Below are 18,092 nucleotides of genomic sequence, written 5' to 3'. Positions count from 1 at the left end.
ACCTGCAGCAGCACCGATGAAGCCTCTGGACTCCTCCAAAGTGATGAAGCCTCTGGACTCTCCTCCAAAGTGATGAAGCCTCTGGACTCCTCCAAAGTGATGAAGCCTCTGGACTCCTCCAAAGTGATGAAGCCTCTGGACTCTCCTCCAAAGTGATGAAGCCTCTGGACTCCTTCAAAGTGATGAAGCCTCTGGACTCTCCTCCAAAGTGATGAAGCCTCTGGACTCTCCTCCAAAGTGATGAAGCCTCTGGACTCTCCTCCAAAGTGATGAAGCCTCTGGACTCCTTCAAAGTGATGAAGCCTCTGGACTCTCCTCCAAAGTGATGAAGCCTCTGGACTCTCCTCCAAAGTGATGAAGCCTCTGGACTCTCCTCCAAAGTGATGAAGCCTCTGGACTCTCCTTCAAAGTGATGAAGCCTCTGGACTCTCCTCCAAAGTGATGAAGCCTCTGGACTCTCCTCCAAAGTGATGAAGCCTCTGGACTCTCCTCCAAAGTGATGAAGCCTCTGGACTCTCCTCCAAAGTGATGAAGCCTCTGGACTCCTCCAAAGTGATGAAGCCTCTGGACTCCTCCAAAGTGATGAAGCTTCTGGACTCCTCCAAAGTGGACGCTGTTGAAATGTCAACTCCACTGTTCGTACTCAGAGACTTTGGTGCCAAATTCATCAAATGTGTTCTTTGATATTTATATTTTTCCTGCCTGTCGCCATATTTCCTTGAATTATTATATTAATGTTTCATGAAGAAAAAAATCTTTTGAAATTGAAATAATATTTATATTTTGTCCGCCTGTTCAATATATTTCATTTAAAAATCCGTAAACCAAGTAATAAAATAACTGCGGCCTTAGCAGTGTAAAAAGACTTCCATATCTAGTGTTAAAAACACAGTACTGTTAATGGTTCAGGGTGCTGCTCTCTCTATAACGCTGCAGTAACAGAGCAGTTTTCGCCCAGGGAGAGCGTGTGAATGGATGATCCACTGTGTTGTGAGAGGCCAGCCTGGACAGGATCTTCTCCTTCATCCTCTCGTATTCCTTCTGCATGGCCAGGCCGTACTGAAACTCCCACTCCTCCAGAGCCTTCTCGTCTAGCTTCAGCTGCTCATTTGTCTGAATCTGTCCCTGAAGATCGGCTAGGTAGGCTCGTCTTGACTCCTTATGTTGTCTTTTCTCCTCCTGATCTAATACTTTACTTTCTTCAGTTTTTTGGATGAGCTCTTCTTTTTCTTTGGCCAGTTCATCCTGTTTGTGCTTGTTCAGTTCCAAGTTGTATTGGATTTGCTCGCTGCGTGTCTCCATTACGTCCTTCATGAGTCTATCCCTGGCATCTCTTTCCATTTGACTCTGTTTCTCACGTTTGGCCCACATTTCTCTCAAATTTTCTTCAAATACCTGCTCTGTCTCCTGCTCCAGTTGCTTCTGCTTTTCCAGCTCAGCAGCCAGGTACTCTCTGTGCTTCTGCTGCTCCTCTCGCAGTTCAATCTTTCTTCGTTCAGCTCCCAGTTTCTCATCACTCGCCTGGTTGCTAACCTGTTGCAGGATTTTCATATCAAGTGCCAGCTCCGTCTGCTGCTCCTTTGCGAGGCGCTTCATCTTCATCCTGTAACTCTCGTCGAGCATCTTCTTCCTTGCCTGCTGATCTGTGAGCCTTTGCTGCTCCTCCCTCTGTACTTGAAGCATCATCATTTCTCCGTGCTCCCGCAGCAGTCGTGCCTCCTCCTCTTTAAGCACTCTGTCCTGTTGTCTTTGTAGTTCCACTGCATCCATCTGTGCTCTCAGCTGATGCTTATGCTCATTTGTTTTCTGCTGCTGTTTCTCAACTCGTTCAATCTCTTTCTGCTCCTCTCTTTGGCGACTGGCTTCCCACATCTCTGCAAACTGCTGTTCCTGCTTCTGCTGCTCCTGCTCCTGCTTCTGCTTTAACCGCGCCTGAGCAGCCCAGTCCAGACGCGTCTCCTCTTCTTTGCGCTTGGACCGGAGAGGTCGGAGTTCCTCACACTGGTTTATGAAATGTTGTTCCAGTTTTTCAGAAACCATTTGCAGTCTTTTAGCCTCTCTTGTGTCTCTCAGGACATTTGCTTTCTCTCGCATCCTGGCTTGTCTTTCTAGGAGAGTCTCTTTTTTCTCATTTGCCTCTTGGAGGAACTGTTCTTCTTCTGCCTCCAACATACTACGCAGCCTCTCTCTCCTCCCTTCAATTCTCAGCTCATACTGGTTCATTGTAGCCTTTACTCGTCTCTGTGTGGTGCATCTCACATATTGTCGATAAGAACTCTGGAGCCAGGTGTTTTTCATATCCCATGCCCGCTGATATTTTGAAAAACCTGCATTGTTTTCTTTCTCAGTTTCCAGTTTTCTTCTCTCTAGGGTCAAGTGATCTGGGGCCGTTTTTTCAGTGACTGTTTGTGGAGTCTGGGCTCTGAATTTCCGGCTCCGAGCTTGTACAATATTAGGCATTTTGAAGATAAATGTTATAACTGAATTAGTGAAATGCCTTTGTTGTTGTTTTTGTTGTTATTGTTGTTGTTGTTGTTGTTGTGGTGTTACTTTTGTAGTTGACCTGAACCACCCTTCCTCTTCTTCTTTGGTGTTTTATGGCGGTTGGTATCCAAGTGTACAATCACCTACTGTAGTTGTACGTCTTCTGTAGTTGAACGTCTTCAAAGCATATGTTTTACGCAATACCGTAAAAGAAGAAAGTAAAAGTGAGAAAGACATCATTCTATTGATGATGTCATCAAGCAACAACACAACAGGTCATTGAATCTGGTCGTCACGGCAACACTATATTGTTATATAATATAAAGCGCGAAGTCTTCGTGCTAATGGCCAATAACTTAAGCACTTTGTCTCTACCTTGCTGGACAAGCCTCATGTTATTTGCATACAGGCGATTTGGTTACAACCTAGGTGGGATTTTATAATATAAGAGTATGTGAGTGTTAGGAATGACAAGGAGCAGGGTAGAGGTGGAGGTGTAGCTATGTTTGTTCAAAGTGACCTTAATTACGCTGAGGCTTTGGCTGTTTGGGTCTGGTTAAGTAATGATACTGTTACCGTGGTTAATCTTTATAATCCGTGTGGTGAGTTAACATTAGAGTCTTTACATTGTATCGGCGAGGATGTTCGGGGAAAGGCCATTTGATGTGGAGATTTCAATGCACGTAGCGTTTACGTAGCTTTATGGGGCGGTAGTAGCACCGATAGGAATGGGTTGGTGGTGGAAGGTTTTATCAATCAAAGGGAGTTGGTTTGTCTAAGTGATGGGCATGTGACCTGTTATAATATGGGGACCAATATGAAGAGTGCAATAAATCTTACGCTTATGTCCAAGGAGTTGGCGTCTTTCGTTCGGTAGCAATCACTATTTCGTACGCACTAAGGTTGGCGTTGGAAGCTGTGTGGACAGGGGGATGAAGATCCAGAGGTGGAAATTGGCAAATGCGGACTGGGAGGCTTTCCAAATGAAAGCTGATGGTGGTTCTATGGTTTTTCAGGAAGGAGGGTTGACGCAGGTGGATGGTCTAAATAGTGCAATAGTCTCGCTCGTCACACAGTCAGCGGAAGGCACGATTCCAAAGAGTAGTAGTGGTGGTCATAGGAAGCGGGTGCCGTGGTGGAATGAAGCATGTGGTGAAGCAATTAGGGCAAGAAATAAGGCATTTGAAAAGCTAAGGGTTCTTCACACTATGGATGCCCTCATTGACTACAAGTGAGCTCATGCAGTTGTGCGAAGAACTTTAAGAACGGTCAAGAGAACCTATTGGAGGCAGTATTGTTCCAAAATTGGGAGAGAAACGTGACTCGTGATGTCTGGGGGGATGATCAAGCGTATGAATGGAGTTATGCGCTGTTATGAGACACCAGTTCCAATGAAAGAATGGTGTTAAAGCAGTCAGCGACGTTGACAAAGCTGAATTGTTGGCCAGTACCTTTGTGTTGGTGCACAGCTCTGACAATCTCTCACCCGCGGCAAGGCAATGCAGGGATAATACTCTGGCGCACTAGCACTGGGTACTAGCCTTTGACTCAAGATGATCTTGACCTTCCGTTTAGTTTGTTTGAGCTAAGCAGTGCGCTTTCTAAGGCGAGGCAGATGACTCCAGGTAAAGATGAGCTGTAGTATGACATGCTCTCTCATTTAACTGATGCCACGCTTGGTCTAGTTCTAGATCGCATTTGGGATTCAGGTTGTGTTCCATTAGAATGGAAACAGTCTACTGTGGTACCGATCCTGAAGCCGGGTAAACCCTTGTTCGACCCTTCAAGCTATAGGCCGATTACCTTGACATTGCAGCTAGGGAAACCATGAAGCGCAGGGTTACCTAGCGGTTGGATTACTTTTTGGAGAGTCAGAGTTTGCTTTCCGCGCACCAGAGTGGCTTCCGCGGGGGCAGAAATACCATGAATTCTGTTTCGGCCCCTGTTGATATTAGCTTGCATCGCAGGCTTGAGGGAGGCACTGGGAGGGCATCGCAGGTCGTTGTCCAAGAGCTCATTGATAAGCATTTAGGGGATGTATTTATTTATACCGATGGGTCTAGGGATCCTGAGAGTGGGCGTACTGGCACTGCTTATTTTGTGCCTGACCTGGAGGTGGCGGTCAAGAAGAGGTTAACAGATTGCCTTTCTGTTTTCACCTCGGAACTCGTAGCGATACGGTTAGCATTGGAATGGGCTGGATCTACTTGAAAGTGTTGCAGCATTGTGGTGGTCTCTGACAGCCTCTCTGCATTGCGAAGCATTAAATCTGTGAAGTCGGATTGCAGACAGGATGTTTTGTATGGCATCTTCTGTCTGATGCTCTCCCTGTCCAGGCAGGATGTGAGGGTTTCCTTCGTTTGTGTTCCTGCGCATGTGGGGGTGGATGGTAACGAAGTGGCTGATTCGCTGGCTAAAAGTTCCCTTAGGCGGCCATCAATTGATGTGGCGGTTGAGTTAAGCAAATCTTTGGCAGAATTTTTGAGTTGTCGTGATACTGGACGGCATCTCTATCACATACAGGGTAGTGTTGGTCCTTGCAGATCCATGGGCAGGAACGCGGGGGAGGAAAGGGCCTTTGCTCGCATGAGGATGGGCCATACTGGACTCAATTGGTCACTGAGTAGGATAGGCAAACATCTGACCGGTCTGTGTGGTCACTGTCAAGTGCCAGAGACTGTCGACCATGTGCTGATTCGCTGTGCGGCCTATGAAAGAGAAAGGACCGGGTTGGCCTTGTGGTTTCAGAATAATAGGCAGGAATTCAATCTGCGGAATATTCCAGTCACAGGGTTTGTGTGAGGCTGTAGTTGCTTACTTAATGTGCCGAGGATGAGGAGGAAGAGGATGATCTAATGTGTTTGGAATTCGTGGGCTTGGAACTCCTATGCTTTGAACTTGTGGGCTTTGAAACACCAAAGTAGTAGAAGAACTGAAGAATGGAGTCTATAGGGTAAAGTCTAAAGAATACAGTCTGGCGTGGGAGAAGGCCAGTTGGAATAAAGTCTAAGGAATAAAGTCTGGCGGTAATGTAACACTTGGATACCAACTGCCATAAAACAACAACAACAACAACAACAACATATATAGGCATTTCTCTGGGGACAGGGGACGCCTTAAAAGCCCAACAACAGATATGTTAGGCTTGGGCTTGTTCTACATCAAGTTTCTTTGAAGGTTCCATATTATGCAAAATCGACTTTTCAGAGCTTTTAACCTTCTTACAGTGCTATTGGTGGCTCATATATGTGCCCAAAGTGGTTTTTTTATTTTTTATTCATGCAGTTTTTAGCGAGAGTACAGTCTATATCCTTAATTGATTCATTCTGTGCCAGAGTACTATCTCTGCATTGCTTTGCCGCAGGTAAAAGATCTGTCAGAGCTGTACAAAAAATACAATAAAATACTAGCCACCAGTTCAGCTTTAGTAACATTGACTGTTTCAATATTGTTCTTTATGAGAATATAATTGTGCTTAGTTACACTCATACGCTTAATCATCCCCCAGACATCACCAAGTTGCGTTTCTCTTCCAATTTTGAACAGCACTGCCTCCAATAGGTTCTTTTGGCCGTCCTCACAGTTCTTCGCTCAAGCATGTGCCGTCCTGTGAGAATGGAGAGCCTTTATCTTCTTAAACTTTTATTTCTTGCCCTAAGAGCTTTACCACATGCTTTATTCCACCACGGCACACGTTTCTTATGCTTATTGGTTATTACCTTTTACTTTTCGGGGTCGTGTCATTAGCTGACTGTGTGAAGAGAAAAACTATTGCATTATTTAATTCATCCACCCTGAATCAAGTCTTCTTCTCGCAAAAACATGGGATAGTGATCACTTCCAAACTACTAAGAACTTCCCAACTGCTAATGCCAGCTATCTCATTGGACATAAGAGTAAGATCTATATCACTTTCCGCATTTTTCACAGTATTACATCGGGTTCCTAGCCCATCGTTCAAACAAACCAAATCCCTTTGATCAATAAAATCTACCAGCAAACCATTTCTATCTACATTTACCGCCCTACAAAGTGCTGTGTGCATTAATATCTCCTCACCAATGTTCCCTCTAATTTTTTATGTGTCTGGGCAAACACACTGTGAGCAACATCGGATGTGCCCCCTGTGTCCACACACCAGTATCACATGGCACGCCTGTTCAAAACCATGGATCCTAGCAAGTTACATTAAAAGAATCAAATTACAGCTGCAATTTTCATTAGTTTACTTTTATTACAAGAAATTAGACCCACTTAAAATGAAAAATACAAAAATCCTGTTGTTCATAAGATGTATAGTAGTTATATGTGAGAGTCCTGCTTTGGCCTGGCTGTGGTCCAGTCGCACAAGCCATTCCATCCTAAAATAACAGCATTTCTTTTTTACTTTGGTTTGTTGTTGGTGAGTGGGTGTCCCAGGCGCTGCCCGTTCGTTTCGCCATGATAAGGGGTTGCGTCTTTTAACTCCGCCGCATTATTGTTAGCTAGCGAACCTGCAAGGTGCGTATGGACAGGGCACTTATGCACTATCAAAGCTATGATTGGCTGTGTAGCGTATGTAACCAACTAAATTACTAAACCAAATTCTAATAGCCATATTTCGAATGACCACCAGAACATGACAGAGAAGGGGGAATTTATTTACCGTGATTCTCAATTAGTGTGTTTTCTATTGCTGCCCAATTAAGATATTTTTTTCCATGATGCATTCTATTCACAACCAAGATATCCTCAGAAGACTTGGAAGCTTCACCCTCGGAAGCTTTGCACTTGGAAGCTTCGTATTTGGAAGCCTCAGACTGGTTGTGAGTCACGCTGGCATCTCTCACTGTATCTACTTTCACCTCTTCACTTGACACTTTTCTTGACTGCATAGGAGAGACTTTAATTTATTGTACTTCACTAGCCCTCTTGCTAACTTCACATCCCCTATAGGCAGAGCTATGTTCTCATCCACAGTTACAACGTTTCAGTTTTGCTCCTTCCTCACACTTCCCATACTCGTAATCTCCTGCAAATTTACATCTTAGCTTCCCTCTGCAGACCGCTGCTACATGCCCAAAGCGCTGGCACTTGAAGCAGCGTAGGGGCGATGGAACATGTGGCCTTACTTCATAGCTCATGAATCCAATGAACACTTTACTAGGGAGGCATTTACCTTCAAGCTTTACCATCACCGACAGGCTGTCACATCTTTCTCCAGGGTTGTTTTCGATCGCCTAGCGTCCACAACCTTTGCTCCAGTTAAATCCTTTACTTCATCCACAGTCAACATCGAAGGGATGCCTGAGATGACTCCTGTTGTTTTTGTCCGTCTGAGGGAGTTGGATCTCTCCTTCACTGTGGAACTCCTCCAGGTTTCTACTTTTTCCCAAAGAGGTTTTGTAGTTTTACCTGGCCAAGAAGGAGCGTCTAAGGACACGGGACCCTGGGACATTTGTCAAGTCCCTATGAACATTGTTTAATCTGTTTTTCACTGTCGCCCTTCGAGACAACGGCTGTTCTGATTTTGGGTGTTACAAAAATAAATGTAATTGAATCGAAAGAAATATGATAAGTGAAAAACCAACAAAACGATAGTTCCCTCAATCGTCTCTAGTCCATAGGTCAGATATTTGACATGTCGGTACCACTCAGGCTGGCAATAGCTGTCAGTGATGTTTGTAAAGGTCCATATCTAAGCTTAATATTTGGTCACGATCAACTTTTCACAGTTCTCAGCCCCTAAAGTTTAAAAATAAAAACGTTCCAAAATGCACTTTAGACACAGGTTCCAAATTCTGGTTTAGATCAAGTGCTGCCTCAGATAATTATTTGAACTATAATGTTTGGTGTAATTTTAAAGGAAACCATCTGTTTCTCATTTAAACAACTGTTGCACACTCAACATAATTACTATCATAACTATTGTCTCAAACTTTCATGTGAGATGTTTGTACTGGGTTAGTCGAGCCTGACAATTAAATGAGAATGATCACTTGTAAAATGTCCTTGTACCAACATGAACAATAGGTCACAATAGGTTACAATATGTTACAATAGGTTAAAATAGGTTCTAGGTTACACTGGTTCAAATCTTAAGTTTCCGTAGTAACAGTGTAATAACCTGAACACCTCCTTGCGGTACTCCACTTTCTAAAAACGTTGAGCGTCTGTTTTGCTTCTTTTTTGTTTGTGCCAGAGCTGGTGCCCGCAGCAGGGCTGGTGCCCGCAGCAGGGCTGGTGCCCGCAGCAGGGCTGGTGCCCGCAGCAGGGCTGCAGCAGGGCTGGTGCCCGCAGCAGAGCTGGTGCCCGCAGCAGGGCTGCAGCAGGGCTGGTGCCCGCAGCAGAGCTGGTGCCCGCAGCAGGGCTGGTGCCCGCAGCAGGGCTGGTGCCCGCAGCAGGGCTGGTGCCGGCATGGAGCTGGTGCCCCTAGCAGGGCTGGTTAATGATGGGTAGATAACGCATCTAGGTGCGTGTTACACATTTCCAGTACTGTGTTGACACAGTATTGACAGTGTTGGTGCCCTTTATTGCACCATCTAGTGGTCTAAAAAAGGTAGGCCTATTTTCATTAAAAACGCAAACACTGAATCAGAATATGTTTTAAGGAGCAACAAATATGAGAACTTAGTGATGAGGTCACTCAATCTTAGCAATTAAAACAAAGAACAGCCTGTTGTACAATAAAGTAGGCTGTAGTATGAGAAATGACTCAAAATGAATGTAAAAAATATTAATAAAATGGGGCTTGCAGAGTTTATTCTTGTGAACGATCACAATTACCCTTCAAAGAGGAACCGGCAAACATTTATCACCAGTGAACCACAAAACAAACAGACAAAGCGACACTTGTGTCTCGCGCTGCAGTTTCAGCAGCGCTTGAAACGAGCGACACCAAATGATTGATAAGTTGGTCACATGACTTCAAGTGACACAGAGTGACACAGGCGTCAATTTCAGAGCTCAAAACTCGTTTGACTCGTTTGGCCCATCACTAGAGCTGGTGCCCGCAGAGGCCTTCAGAGTCAGGGCCTTAAGGGCTGGGACCTGGGCCAGTTCTAATGGGATTGGACATGCATGAGCCAATCAGAAATGGAGGAGAAATATCCGGCCTTAAGCTTATCGCCTCATACCTTTTTGCAGTTGAGAGAATACATGTTTTGCTTTTTTTTACCTGATTTAAACATGTCAAGCTGCAGTCGTGACACTTCTGAGCAAAGTGACTGTAACTGTGGAAACATGTGGACTCACCCCGCACTCCATATGATGTGTGATCATGAGGCGTGCAGGAGTTCACACTTTCAGTCTCTTCTGCTGAAAAGGCTTTGACCAGCAGCTTTACAGTTTCATAAACCTAGAAACTTACGAAACGATAAGTTAAGTTAAGGAAAATTGTCAGAGCCGACGATAGGGCCGCAATGCAGTTTTGGCCACCATCTTCTGTGTGCTTTCTTCTTTCCTCTTGAGGGAGGGACTGATCATGCACGACTCGTAGGTGGGCACCATGTACTTGATGTTTATGAAGGCCACCTTTCCTCCGTAGCGCTCCAGCACCTCCAGAGTCTCCTGGATCAGGTCCCCCACGTTCTGCCTCTTCTGCTGGCTGTAGTCAATCCCGTCCCCAGAGTTTGTGTTCAAGGTCTTGAAAGTGTTAAAAATGGGAAGGATCTGTCTGTAATACGGCACCAGAGACTCTCCTATCCTCTCCCCGGCCACCACAAGGTGCTGAATGACTTTTAAGGTGGTGCAGATGATTTGATGGTTCCTCGTGTTTAAAGCGTTGCGGATCGGGGTGATGAGCTTTGGGATGACGGGTTGAATCTTGGGACCTCCGTGCTCCAACATGTCATAGACCCCCTGCCGAGCAAAAAACTCATACGGGTACACGGTTTCGCAAAGCCCGTCGAAAAACAGCGGCAGGAGGTGATGGAAGTCCAGTGTTTTTATGTCGACTTTCCACTCAATGCGTTTGCCTTTGGAGTTGTACTTCAGCGCTATGGGTAAATCGCCGCGCTCGTAGTGCTTCCGGAACAGAGTTGGTTTGAACGGACGCTTTCGGAAAGCACCAGTCGCAGGGGGTCCGATCACCTCCGAGTTCTTCATCAGCGACTTTGTGGTGAATCCCAATGTTTTCATGTCCGCCTTGTGTCTTGACATGTCTCTAACTATTCAAAAACAGCTAGATAAAATCAGCCACCACAAACGTGACAGCTTCATGACAAACACTCTTTTTTTCACACCCTCCGTGGGTGGTCTTTTCCCTTTTTTCCCCCTAAGCTATATACATATACATATATATGTCATATAAATATATTGCTGTTGTTGTTTTATGGTGGTTGGTATCCAAGTGTTACATTACCGCCACACTTTATTCCTTAAACTCTATCAGGAATAAAGTTGGCGGTTGGTTTCGAAGTAGTGGATGGCGGTTGGCAGCCAACTTAAAATATACATATAACATATATATTTGTGTCATGGGAATGATGATGTCATTCCAATGACATCGTCATCAAGCAACAACGCAACAGTTCATTGAATCTGGTTGTCACGGTGACACAATATTCTAGAATGCCTACAGTTTAAAATGGTTTACAATTCAAATAGATGGCGGGGGCCGAGGCCTAAGCCGCCACAGGCCAACGTCCAAGGTCCAAGGTCCAAGGTCCAAGGTCCAAGGTCTAACGTCTAACGTCTAACGTCTAACGTCTAACGTCTAACGTAAAGTCTCAGAATCAGAATAAGTTTTATTGCCATTTGTCAATGAACAAAATTCACAAACATAGGAACTTGTCCTGGTGATTCATGCAACACAAACAACAAACATTGAACAATGAATACAAAACAATGAACAATGAATAGCTACCAGATGTATAAAAAAATAGGTAAGTAAAGTTAAAATAAGGTTAGAAATAGGCATGATATGTACATAAATCCAATATGTAGTGCAATAAGAAGTGACAGTGCAGTGAGTACAAGGTGCTTAGGCAGTGTTCATGAGTCCAACGGCAGAGGGAAAGAAACTGTTCTTATGACGGGAGGTTCTGGTCCGGATGGACCGTAGCCTCCTGTCTGAGGGGAGTGGCCTCCTGTCTGAGGGGAGTGGCCCCCTGTCTGAGGGGAGAGGCCTCCTGTCTGAGGGGAGTGGCCCCCTGTCTGAGGGGAGAGGCCTCCTGTCTGAGGGGAGTGGCCTCCTGTCTGAGGGGAGTGGCCTCCTGTCTGAGGGGAGAGTTTTCCTGTCTGAGGGGAGTGGCCTCCTGCCTGAGGGGAGAGGTCTCCTGTCTGAGGGGAGAGGCCCCCTGTCTGAGGCCTCTCCCGTCTGAGGGGAGTGGCCTCCTGCCTGAGGGGAGAGGCCTCCTGTCTGAGGGGAGAGGTCTCCTGTCTGAGGGGAGAGGTCCCCTGTCTGAGGGGAGAGGCCTCCTGCCTGAGGGGAGTGGCCTCCTGCCTGAGGGGAGTGGCCTCCTGCCTGAGGGGAGTGGTCTCCTGTCTGAGGGGAGAGGTCTCCTGTCTGAGGGGAGAGGTCCCCTGTCTGAGGGGAGAGGCCTCCTGCCTGAGGGGAGTGGCCTCCTGCCTGAGGGGAGTGGCCTCCTGCCTGAGGGGAGTGGTCTCCTGTCTGAGGGGAGAGGTCCCCTGTCTGAGGGGAGAGGCCTCCTGCCTGAGGGGAGTGGCCTCCTGCCTGAGGGGAGTGGCCTCCTGCCTGAGGGGAGAGGTCTCCTGTCTGAGGGGAGTGGCCTCCTGTCTGAGGGGAGAGGTCTCCTGTCTGAGGGGAGAGGCCTCCTGCCTGAGGGGAGAGGTCTCCTGCCTGAGGGGAGTGGCCTCCTGCCTGAGGGGAGTGGCCTCCTGCCTGAGGGGAGAGGTCTCCTGCCTGAGGGGAGTGGCTCAAATAGTTCGTGTCCAGGGTGAGAAGGGTCGGCTGTGATCTGACCTGTTCGTCCCAGAGCCCTGGAGACGTACAGATCCTGCAGAGATGGAAGTCCGCAGCCGATCACCTTCTCAGCAGAGCGCACAATGTGCTATAGTCTCTGTTTGTCCCTGGCTGTGGCTCCAGTGTACCACACGGTGATGGAGGAGGTGAGGATGGACTCGATGATGGCCGTGTATAACTGCACCATCATCTCCGCTGTCAGATTTGCTTTTGATGCTAAAGGTCTATTGTCTATTGTCTAACGTTTAACGTAAAGTCTACGTCTAATGTCCAACGTTTAACTTCTAAGACGTACAACCGCAGTAGGTGGTGGTAATGTAACACTTGGATACCAACCACCATAAAACACCAAAGAAGAAGAAGCAGTAAATGCGCCTTTTCAGTTTGCTGCCAACCGCCATCAAAAGTAACACAACATCTATGCTGAACTTTGCTGTTTAATGTGCCTATGACAGTTTAGAACACACTTATGGGAATATGATTGTATTTAAGTTTTCTTTTAACAGTATGCCTGTTTTTCCTTAATTTGACAATATTTCCTCTACAGCAGGGGTGGGCAAACTATGGTCCGTGGGCCACATACGGCCTGTTTGTCTTTATAATCCGGCCCGCCAAACATGCCAAGTAATATAAAAATAATGAATAAAGATGACGTGAAATGAATTAAATATAGATTCAATAGTCTATATTTGACAGAAAAGTGATATTTTATTTGATATTTATTTTTTAAAAATAAAAATAAATTCACACCAATGATCGCGGGCTGGCCCTCCGCTACTTGCCTGCATTCGAATATGACCCTCGGAGGAAAATAATTGCCCACCCCTGCTCTACCGCTTAAAACATGTACAATAGTATGTTGGTGTATGAAAGTGTTGTGAGAGTGAATGTGGGACAACGGATGGAAATGCAGCACATTTACTGCATGTGTTTCATGTATCTTCATTAACAAGCACTGTCCCGACCAAATAAGTAAACCTGGTTGGACATGGACAACAAATATGACATAAGTAGTAACAACTGTAGCCAAAATCTATTTAAATCATACAATAAAAAAAACTACTAAACTTTTTGGTATCATTTTAAAGAAAACAATCTGTCTTTCATCTAAACACATTTGTTGCACTGTCTGATAATTGCTGCCTATACATTTGTGGCAATTGGGTGGTACTACAGTGATAAAAGTTAAATTAACCAACAACGCTACCTGGGCATTAATGGGCCCAGGACCATGTAGAAGGGATTAAAAGGCGCACAGGTAAGGTCATTGATGAGGCAGTGCTGAATAAGTTACATCGTTTATTTAGTTAGCAGTTTAACAATATTGTATACGTGTTCAAATTGTAAAAGTAAACAGACAGAATAGTAAACGGAAAACAGAGCACAGAAAACGATGACCAACAGGGCGATTAAAATACTAGTAAATAAAAAAGGTATAAGGACGAGTAAAAGGCCAGTAAAGGAAAAACAAAAAGGGCCAGTGCCGTTGGATTTTCACAGTCCCAGACGCACCACGTTAGGCCCCCACGACGAGCCATTACATTCCTGCCCGGTACCAGCTACACCGAGGGCCCCAGCTGGGGACATGACGACCCCCAGCCGGCTACACGGAGGACCCCGGTACCACCAGCCGGACCACACTTTGAATGGGGCGCCATGGAGGGTGGCGACATGCGGCGTGCAGCGTCCAGCATCCAACGGCACTAAAGTACATAAAGCGCTAGTCTTAAAAAGTACACACAGATTTAGCGGGACATGGAGAGAGGTTTACCTGGCCCTTCTGAGGCAAACCCTCACGACCCACCGGAATGCGGAAGTGGCGGACATGGGACGCAAGAGCTGCAGAGTTTTTATAGCGCAGATGTGCGCCATCTGCCGGCGTGATGGGCACACTGCTACACATTATTGTCTCAAACTTTCATGTGAGAAACTCTTTTACAAGGTGAGTCTGGCCGAGTATAGACCAATATTTATACCTGAAAACAAAAGTACATATTTGGCCACATTATGTCTGGGATATATCAAAAATAAATCAGAGTAGGTCCAGATGCATATGATAATTTATTGTCAACATAAAACATATTTGAAAGTTCATAGTAGACATAATATTAAAATAAAACATTATCCAAAATGCTCAAACTTAAACACAGTAACTTTGCGACAGAGTTCGGGGGAATAAAATATAACATAATGACTTTCAATCCTATGTTGTAATGAATGGGAACTATTATGTTGAGGATGTTGTGGTCTGTGCCATTATGTGAATTTTCTGTAACCGCCAGAACAGAACACCAGCGTTATGCTTCACAGCAACACCATATCCAGATCTAGCTCCCAATAAACATGAGGAAATTAGCTCATGGCTACAATCTGCCTTGAGCTAACAGTACATGTACTGTGAGGAAAATAAGTATTTGTACTCCCTGCGGTTTTGCAATTTCTCCCACTTAGAAATTATGGAGAGCAATAATCTACAAATTAATCATTTCAAAATCTTGCAATGTGCCCATAATTGTAGAAAAGATTCAGTTGTGGTCATCTGAACTGATTCTTTTTGAAAAAACAATAGGTTTTGACTCTCATACAAGAGTCATTAGCCCAGAATGAATGACAACCTTCTTTCTAATGAATGAATGTCCTATAAACATTGTTTAATCTGTTCTCACTGTCGCCCCTCGAGGCAACCGCTCTTGTGATTTCAGGCGCATAAATTGAATTGGATTGGATGTGGACCCACCCCGCACTCCTTATGATGTGTGTCCATGAGGCGTGCAGGAGTCCACACTTTCTCAAATGCTGCTGCTGTTAGAAACATCAGCGTCAGTCATCAAGTTTTCATTTTAAAAGAGATCATTTAAAGACGAGGGTTCAGCTTCCGTATCTTCATTGTGTTGCTTTGTGGCTTCCGTCCTCTGTTCGAAGTACCTCCTTACAGATTCCAGGGTCTCAGTAGGCACCTGGCTCTGGATGGACTCCAGATAAGTTAACACATAGTGGTCAGCGTCAATCAGCACAAAGTAATGGCTGAACACTTTCACTATGGAGTTGATAGCGAAGTCGGCTGGGGAGTAGAACTGTGGGTTCTCTGTGCTGGAACCAGGTTTGTGGATGCGTGTCTTTTGCAGGAACTTCCCTCCGATTATTCCGGAGTTCCTGGCGAATTTCTCGTAGATGCTGATCGTGTCATCGGCCAGGTAGTAGGCCAGGACAAATATGCGATTATCATCAATTTCATTCTGAGTATGCATTTTAGCCCGGTAGCGCAGCACTTTGTTATGGTTCTCTAGCAGTTTGATCACATTCTTTTTTGGAGGCTTTGGGATCAGGCTCAGGCAGTTCTGCAAAGAGTCCTCCAGGGTTCCAAAGCCATTGTAGGGAGGCACCTCCTTGTTCTGGTCAGTTGGCTGGGGTTGTCTGATGGTCGGTTCCACCGGCTTAAGCACCATGTTGGGGAAGTGGCTCTGATAGTAATCCCGGGTGAAGTTGTCGCAGTCACACAGGAGGAATTGTCTCCCCAGCATGTTTATCTTCTGCCCGACATGGAAGTCCTGTGGAGAGTAGTATTCCTCTACTTCATGTTTTGACAACTCCAGGACACAGGATGGGAAGCTGCCTATGTGCGTTTTCGTCTTCTTGGGCAGCCGCTGTCTCCTCATGAGGATGGGGTAAGGGTATCGACCATTGTTGGCATGGTGCATCTCTCGAATCTCCACAGTGTCATCCACCAGAAAGTAGTGAATGTTGACCGCGCGCGTCTCTCCATACAGGGCCTCAGAGTCGTCCCACAGCCCAAAGAAACGCAGCACCATACGGTCCATGGTGAGGAACTGGACCTGGTTGACACATTTGTGCTCAGAGGGCGTGTGGTAGAAGGGCTTGGGTTTGGAGCGATGTGTGGTGTATGGGTCTGTGGGCATGGGCTCTGGCATGTTCAGAATGATGCCCTCACTGGACAGGAACTCCTCAGTAAAAGCATCACAGTCTGTGATGTGGTACTTGACTCCAAACACCTCCAGGTCCATAGCCACATTCAGGTCCGTCCAGTTGTAGTACTCAAGTTCGTTCTTGGGCAGGCGTTGGCGCTTGATGCGTTTGCCCTGTGGTATCCCAGAATTCTGCACGGCCGGCTCCATGATGCACATGGTGTTGTCCTCCAGGAAGTAGTACATGACCACAGAACGAATCCGGTAGTGCTCCTCTCTGGAGTACAGGATGTCCTCTGTAAAATAGGCATTGAAACGCAGCACCTTCTTGTCCAGTGCCACATAAGTAGGGATGAAGGCCTCGTACTGGCGAGTGGGGCAGGCGTGGAAGCAGGGCTCATGTTGTATGGGCAGGGTGATCTCCTGTAGCCTGAGCTGCGCGGACAGGAGGGGGCTCGGTTCGATGCCTATGGTGGGCGTGCGAGGCACATTGAAACCGTTCTTATAAACCAAAGTCTGAGACCGGTGGAACGCTGTCTTAATTTCATCCTGAAACGTGTATCCAGGCAGAAAAGGCAACTCATGATCATCCCATTCCCACGTTTCTTCCTTGTCAGACATGTTCTTCCCGCCACGTTAAACTAAAGAAAAAAATGTTTTTGGTGAAATGTTACTTTAAATGGTGCTTTCTGGAGGACAGCTTGTTCTTATTGTTGTGTTACTTTTTAATGGCGGTTGGCAGCCAACTGAAAAGGTGCATTTACTGCCAACTACATTATGTTGTTGTGGTTGTTGTTGTTGTTGTTGTTATTTTATGGCAGTTGGTATCCAAGTGTTACATTACCGCCAGACTTTATTCTTTAGACTTCATTTTTCAGAGAGCTTGATTTTTGATGCGTTCATTTTGGAGCTCTTGATTTTCTTGCAGTGCGTCTTTGAGAACTGACTGGAGGGGAAGAAAGCCTAAAGAATAAATGTAAAACAGCAGATACTATCTTTAGTCTTACATTACCGCCACATTGTTTTATGACATCATCTGTCTAATGATGTTGTCATCAGGAACAACGCAACAACAGATCATCTAATCTGGTCGTCATGGCGGTAATGTAACGCTTGGATACCAACCGCCATAAAACACCAGATGGTGACACAATATTGACACAATATTCTAGAATGCCTAGTTTAAATAGTTAAGAATTCTATGGTGAACTTTTCTGTTGAATGTACACGTAACAGCCTCCTAATTTGAAGGGAATATGATTATATATTATATATTTCAGATTTTAACAAACTTTATGCCTGTTTTCCCCCTGTTTGAACATTTTTGTGACTCCAGTTTCCATTAGTATTTAAAACATGCACAGTAGTATGCTGGTGTGTGAAAGAGAGAGCGTTGAGAGAGTGAATGTGGGACAAGGGATGGAATTTAGCCCAAGGCTACAATGCTGCACATTTACAGTATGTATTTCATATATGTTCATTAGCAGCTCTCTTTACTCTGGGCCCTTGGCTTGATCCTTCAACTCCTTTTGTTCACTGACAGTCTCATACACTTACTTCCAAAGGTCTTTAGGGGTTTTCTTTTGCATGTAGTGAGGTCACATCAGAAGTAGGGAAGTGCCTGTTTGGCTGAATTAGTCTGCTCCAGCGGTAATCATGAGAGGTTTGGTGGAATCAGTGGACACAGTTTTTCCTTTGTCCGCTCCATTTGCAAAATGAGAGAAAAATACTTTGGTTTTAGACATCAAGGCTGCATAGTAAATGAAGCATTAGTAATGTCT

General features: G+C 45.5%; 1 protein-coding gene and 2 pseudogenes across 1 annotated transcript; all 3 read right to left on the bottom strand.

Moving 5' to 3' along the window:
- Nucleotides 1-897: 897 nt before the first annotated feature.
- Nucleotides 898-2,223, bottom strand: LOC140374587 (cilia- and flagella-associated protein 53-like). Its single transcript, XM_072461521.1, has one exon. It carries the CDS (start codon nt 2,221-2,223, stop codon nt 898-900), a length of 1,326 nt encoding a protein of 441 aa, XP_072317622.1.
- Nucleotides 2,224-9,861: 7,638 nt separating this feature from the next.
- LOC140374586 (parkin coregulated gene protein homolog pseudogene) lies at nt 9,862-10,644 on the bottom strand (annotated as a pseudogene).
- A 4,584-nt stretch (nt 10,645-15,228) lies between these two features.
- On the bottom strand, nt 15,229-16,932 carry LOC140374585 (EF-hand domain-containing protein 1 pseudogene; annotated as a pseudogene).
- Between the last annotated feature and the right edge of the window lie 1,160 nt (nt 16,933-18,092).

The sequence above is a fragment of the Eucyclogobius newberryi genome, unplaced genomic scaffold (assembly GCF_026437365.1).
Source record: "Eucyclogobius newberryi isolate DKJ021-1_F unplaced genomic scaffold, fEucNew1.0.hap1 SCAF_3, whole genome shotgun sequence".
Classification (NCBI taxonomy): domain Eukaryota; kingdom Metazoa; phylum Chordata; class Actinopteri; order Gobiiformes; family Gobiidae; genus Eucyclogobius; species Eucyclogobius newberryi.
This window is presented reverse-complemented; position numbering and strand designations above follow the sequence as displayed.